General features: G+C 38.2%; 1 protein-coding gene across 1 annotated transcript in view; it reads left to right on the forward strand.

Moving 5' to 3' along the window:
* MYO3B (myosin IIIB) overlaps positions 1 to 6,258 on the forward strand; it is a 429,342-nt gene that overhangs the window by 117,679 nt on the left and 305,405 nt on the right. Inside the window, exon 6 of the mRNA XM_012812078.1 lies at positions 3,599 to 3,664. Coding sequence (XP_012667532.1) covers positions 3,599 to 3,664 — 66 coding nt within the window. The remainder of the gene's footprint in view (positions 1 to 3,598; positions 3,665 to 6,258) is intronic.

The raw sequence follows: 6,258 nt of genomic DNA on the forward strand, positions 1-6,258 counted from the left end.
ATGCCCAGATTTCCTGCTGAGAAAGAGACTGAAAACAGGAAGGTACATTGTTGTCTGCACTATGCTGAACCCTCACCATCCCTTTCTCATTGGACCCTTGCCGGGTCATTCTCTGCTTGTGTCAGAGGGATGCTCCATCCATCCTGGGATGACCAGTGTTGAACTGACTAGTGTTGTTTCAGTCAAATATTTTCACTTTTTCTCCAAATGACGTGTTTGTCACAGTGAACTGTGTTGGGGCTGAATTAAGCCTGTCAGGGAATAGATTGCTTAAGAAGCTCTTCTCTGTGAAATTGGCCTTAGTGAGAAGAGATTGACCAGGAAACCCAAGAAGATCAAGGAAAGTTCAAGTTTTGGAAAGGGCCAGAGAGATATCTAGGATAAACTACTCACTGAAGGATACAACACCAAGGTTGCCCATAGGGGTGAGCTGGGAGGGCATGTGGATATAACACCTCAGACCTGGAGCCAGTGAGAAAAGTTAGCCAAACAAGGACTGAAGCTGAAGTTATGTGATGGCAGGTTTTTTTGTTTTTGTTTTTTTAAAAATCAAGGTAAAGATGAAGGCAAATATCACTGAATGGAATGAATGAGATAAATGGGCAGCCTCTAAAATAACTGAAGGGGAACATTCAACTGCCACTCTTTCTAGCTGGATACACAGATAAGTTGCTGGGTTTTGAATTAGAAGATGTAAAGAGTAACTAGATTCTTATGCAGAACAGGTAAATCATATTCTTCCTCACCATTCTTTCTTCTAACCTTGTCCTTCCCTCCTGCTCTCTCTTCATACCCAAAAGAATCATATGTGGCATATAGTCTAGCTGCAAAAATAGTCAGGTTCTTTGGACCTACCAGACTTTTTTACACCCCATGTGACTTGGTACATGCTATTTTCTTTGCCTTAAATGGCTTCTCTCTGTTTCTTTTTCTCTGGCTCTGGTGGGTCTGGACATTCATTGAGCAAAGAGTAGAATTCTCCTTGCTTTTCTGGTTCTTAAAACAGTCTTTTTTTTTTTTTTGAGACAGAGCCTCAAGCTATCCCCCTGGGTAGAGTGCCGTGGCATCACAGCTCACAGCAACCTCCAACTCCTGGGCTCAAGCAAGTCTCTTGCCTCGGCCTCCCAAGTAGCTGGGACTACAGGTGCCCGCCACAACGCCCGGCCATTTTTTGGTTGCAGCCATCATTGTTGTTTGGCGGGCCTGGGCTGGGGATTCGAACCCACCACCTTAGGTGTATGTGGCTGGCGCCTTAGCCATTAAAACAGTCTTAAAACAGAAACAGTCTTAAAATAGTTCTTCCAGATTAAAGATTTCCAGCAGATAACCCTCCAACCTTTTATAAGGTTTTTAGCAGATGATCTGTTGATCTCTTGCACCAAACCCCGAGTTATGGATCTATGACTGACATGCCCATAACTTTCTGAGTTACATGTGTACTACGCCCTGAATTTTCTTTGAAAGTGGCCTCTTCCACTAACTGGAAGCTGCCCCCATTTTCCATTTTCAGTGGCAGCCCATCTACTTGTAGATGCTCTTAATAAATCTCTGCTATTAACTCTCCTTGACCTTGTTCTTTGTGGCATTTTCCCACCTTTTGATATCAAATATGCCTTCCCCATCTTGAAAAATCCAAATAATCTTCAGGAACCATCTCAAGTTCATGTTCTTTATAAAATCTTCTGGGACTCCCCAGATTGGGTAAGTAGCACCTTAATTATGCTCCCACATATCTTTGTGCTTGTATTTCTATTATGTTACTTATTAAATTGTGTTCTAGTCATGTGGTATGATAATACTCTGAAATAATCTGACTCAGTATTAGGCTCAGCTGAAGATAACAGTGCCTTAAAGAAAAGGGAAGTTTATTTCTCTCTCCTATTAAGGAAGACTAGAGGGACACAGTGTAGAGCTGGTGTGTCAGATTTTTAGTGTCATCATGAATCAAATTTCCTATCTGTCTACCTTGCCATACTCAGCTCATAGCATTCATTTTCAAGTTTATCTGACATCCATAATAGCTGCTGTAATTCCAGCCATCACATCCATGGTTTAGGAAGCAAGAAGGGGGAAGAAGGATGGTGTGTCTCCTCTTTGTAGAAAATGGAACTCCTTATTTTTCACATCCTGCAGAAGCACATTCTATCATTTACTGGAACAAATCCTATGTCATAGTGTGCTAGTAGGCATAACAACTTCTAGTGCCAAGTAAATCCCATAGCTTGACTTTCTCTAATCTCTAAGTCTCTAAGGAGACTTTCTGGAGATACCATATACCATCAGTCAGGTAACCACATCTAGCTGTAAGGAACTCAAGAAATTGTAGTCTTTATTATGACAACCTTATGCTAAAAGAAAAATTACACTATAAGAAGTGAGAAGAGAATGGATACTGAGAGGCAGTTTGCAACCACGTTATCTGATTCATTTTTAATTTCTAGTAATTCTTGCTGCTTCCCATTCTTACACCTATTGAATTGACCAATCTATGGTTTTAGGAAGAAGTTAGAACACAGATAAAAAGAAAATATGCATAGTCATAATTCATGTGTTCAGAAATGTTACTTTCTTCATCACTTGATTTGTCTGCAAGTCCCTGTTTTTATTTATGGCTAGGGAAAAGACTTCATTAATTAAAGCTAATGTAGTCACTTTTATTTTAAAACTGAATCTCTCTGGAGTATATATTCAGTTAAATTCAGGGCTCTTCCCTCCTTCCTTTTCCAACCATCTTACCAGGAGGTGGTCTGGTTACCTAAGGGTCTTCCTGTTGTTGTCTCATTCTCTTGGACTTCCAGTAATTGGGTATAGTATATGTCTTTCTTTTTCTCTACCCAGGAATCTCTTGGCATCCGTGACATTGTTTTAACTATTTTAAATTCTCCAGTGCCTGCTGCAGAAGTTGAGACATAGGAAATAATTCAAAAATATGACTGATTGAATTTATGAGTATGCTTTAAATAAGGGGTCCTCAAACTTTTTAAAGTGGGGGCCAGTTTACTGTCCCTCAGACAGTTGGAGGGCTGGACTGTAGGCCCTGGGATAAGTCGGCTGCTAAGCAGGACAGGCAGTGGTGGCAAAAACACTCGGTAGGCTGGATAAATGTACCAGGCAGGCTGCATGTGGCCCATGGCCCGTAGTTTGAGGATGCCTGCTTTAAATGCATCATATAATTAGTTTAAATGGTACCATAATGATATGAAAATTCTGTACAATTAAAACTTGATTTCTCTAAAGCCCTAACACTATGTTTATAGCTTTCTTATAGCACTAATAGACCTCACCTCTCAGTTATAGTGGTTGGTATGCTTGCCTCACCCCTTATTAGAATGTCTGCTTCCTGAAGAATGTTCCTGATCTATGTAGCTTTCATAGATCCTGAGAAAGCCAGGGATATAGTTGGTCTTCAGCCAGTGAAAATGAATCACTACAGGAATAGGCCCTGGCACTTTATAATTCATTGCTAATAATTACTTCCCCCAGAGAAGAAACAGAATAGATTTTAAAAAGCATTTAGAATAATGTCAATATCAATAAGTTGGTAGTTTGGCTTTAAGAAAACTATTTTTAAAGAAAAAAATTTGCTCTTGTTTTTCAGAAATCCTCCGCCTACTTTACTTCATCCAGAAAAATGGTGTGAGGAATTCAACCACTTTATTTCACAGTGAGTATTTCTTTCACTAAAAATTGCTAATCTAGTAAGGCCTTGAACAGTGATTAGAGAAAGTCAAGCTATGGGATTTACTTGGCACTAGAAGTTGTTATGCCTACTAGCACACTATGACATAAGATTTGTTCCAGTAAATGATAGAATGTGCTTCTGCAGGATGTGAAAAATAAGGAGTTCCATTTGACTCTTGGGTATAATCAGTCTTGCTGATCACATGGGTCACATTTATCTAAGAACTGACTCTATTCTGAGGCAAATATTGCCAGCTTGTCTTGTTTAATAAGAGCAGAGACTCAACATCTATAAAGGTAATGCCCACGCTGGGACCAGAGAGAAGATAGAAGGTAGCAGCTTCCAGCAGAGATTTTGGATTTTGCAACCTGAAAGTTGGGTTTTACTCTAGGATCTAAACTGGCTCCATAAACAAATTCCAATGACCCTTACATGTTTATTTATAATCCTCTTCCTTAACTGTTTGACTTTTTGTTTCCCAAGAATGATGATTTTTATACAAGACAAAGTTGTTGAGATTCTGAAGGCCCCAGGGCAGATTTCCTGATGCCACGTTTTACCATCCCCATAACCTGATCCCAATACATGTGGCCCTTTATTAGTTATGCTATGAACTGACTCAAGTCATATGCCTTTAAAAGCCCACAGTCTCCATTAGTTGAAGAGACAAATTTGAGGCTGCTTCTCCTATTTTCTTGACAAGACATCTGTCATATTCAAAAATTCCTTTCTTCCTTGGCAATCTTTGTTGTTTTTCTAATTAGATCCTGGTATAACAGCAAAGAGACCTAGACTGAACTCCCTTTGTAGTTTTGATGACAATTATGGGGGCTTGTCCAGGATGGCATTGCTCATGGTTGGATGGCTGTGGAGCAAAGAGAACCAAAAAGCTTCCCTTAGCAGCTACCTGACCATTTTCTTTAGAAGGTGGCTTTGTATTCTCCAGGCAGCTCAATCATCACCATCCTCCATCACATTGGTCATTGCCTCCAACAAAAGAAACCCTGAAGTTGGATTTTGACATTTGCATACAGATAGGTGAAAGCTATTTGAAGGCACCACATTGTGGAGGGCACTCCTCTCTATTTTGGGATTTCTAAGGGTTGAGTTAGATAAGCCCCCAACCATTTGTGAAAATAATCTAACTGTTTTGATTTAGCACTCTCAGGGCTTATTAGTTGAATCACAGTTCATTTGTTTATAACCTCTTAAACTTCTCTTTATATTGAGTGTTTACCAGTATTGGTGTGTATCATGTAAATGTATAGTCTACTAAACTCTCTATCTCTCTTATTTTTTTCTGTCTACTTAGAATTTGCTGTTGATGGTATAATAAGCATAATCTAAGGTCTGAAAATTTAAAAGATACCTTAATTATTAATTTCTCTTGTGGCAGGTTCTAAGGTCTGAGGGATTAAAAGACACCTTCATCTTAAAGTCTGGGGGATTAGAAGACATCTCTGTCTTAATGTCTAGGAGATTAAAAGACATCTCTGTCCATGTAGGCTGAGATATAGGAATGCCCACTGTTGGAAAGGTAAAGAGAGGAATGAAAACATAATTTATTCAGGTTTTTATAGAACTTTAGAAGATCTCATGGCTAGAGTTCTGAAATGAAAACTATCAAAACTTTGTGTGTACATATATGTTTAGATGTGTTTTATGTATCTATATATACTATATGTTATGTCTACATGGCACCAAAATTGACTTACAGGTAAAAGGATCTCTTATGAATGAAGTAAATAAGCCTAAAGGCTTTTCAAGTTCACATGAATGTAATTTTCTCTAGTAAATAAGCTAGTTTTTAAAAAATTATTGGAAAAATTAAAATGTCTTCAAAATTGTCAACATACATTTTTGTTAGAGTGGCATGAGGTAGTCACTAAAATAATTGAAAAGAGCAAGTAAAGTTTTAGCAAGGAAAAGAAAGTTTGTTAATGACCCACACAGCAAGCCAGGCCCCATCATAGTAACTGTGAGCTCTGAAGAAAGTTCAGTTTTGGCTTTTACATACAAAAATACTTTGTATGATACTTTGATGAGTATCAGCTGCTTCTTGGATGTCTCCCAGAGTCTTAGTTATCTCTGTATGCAAAACAACACATATACAAGGTCTTGATAACAATCCATCTACCAGGTCTTAATCAGCCTCCTTTCCATAGTAGCCCTGGTCAGTCTGATTCTAACCAATCAAAATAGCCTAATGATATCCATCATCTGCCCTGCTCCTATCTAGCTATCTGTCTAATATTTTTGCTTGTGTTTAGTGGTTATTTTCATATTTGAAGATGTCAGTGTTTGCCACAAGTTATAAAACTGCAAACTCAGCCAAAAGAAAATGATCTGGGTATGACTTTTGATAAGTTAGTGTGGGAAAACAGCTAAATCTCCTGAGTTAATGGCAAAGTTACTGATGTGTTTTACTTTAAGAATCTGGCTTAGATAAAAAGTAGACATGCCTAAACAAAAATAAATGTCAGTATTAAAATAAATAAAACTCTAAGTAAATGATAGGATAAGAACAGAAACTTATGGTTAAAGATTTATAAAGATATTTTGGCTTTAGTCTCTTA

The sequence above is a fragment of the Otolemur garnettii genome, unplaced genomic scaffold, assembly GCF_000181295.1.
Source record: "Otolemur garnettii isolate 467f Iridium unplaced genomic scaffold, OtoGar3 scaffold00187, whole genome shotgun sequence".
NCBI lineage: Eukaryota > Metazoa > Chordata > Mammalia > Primates > Galagidae > Otolemur > Otolemur garnettii.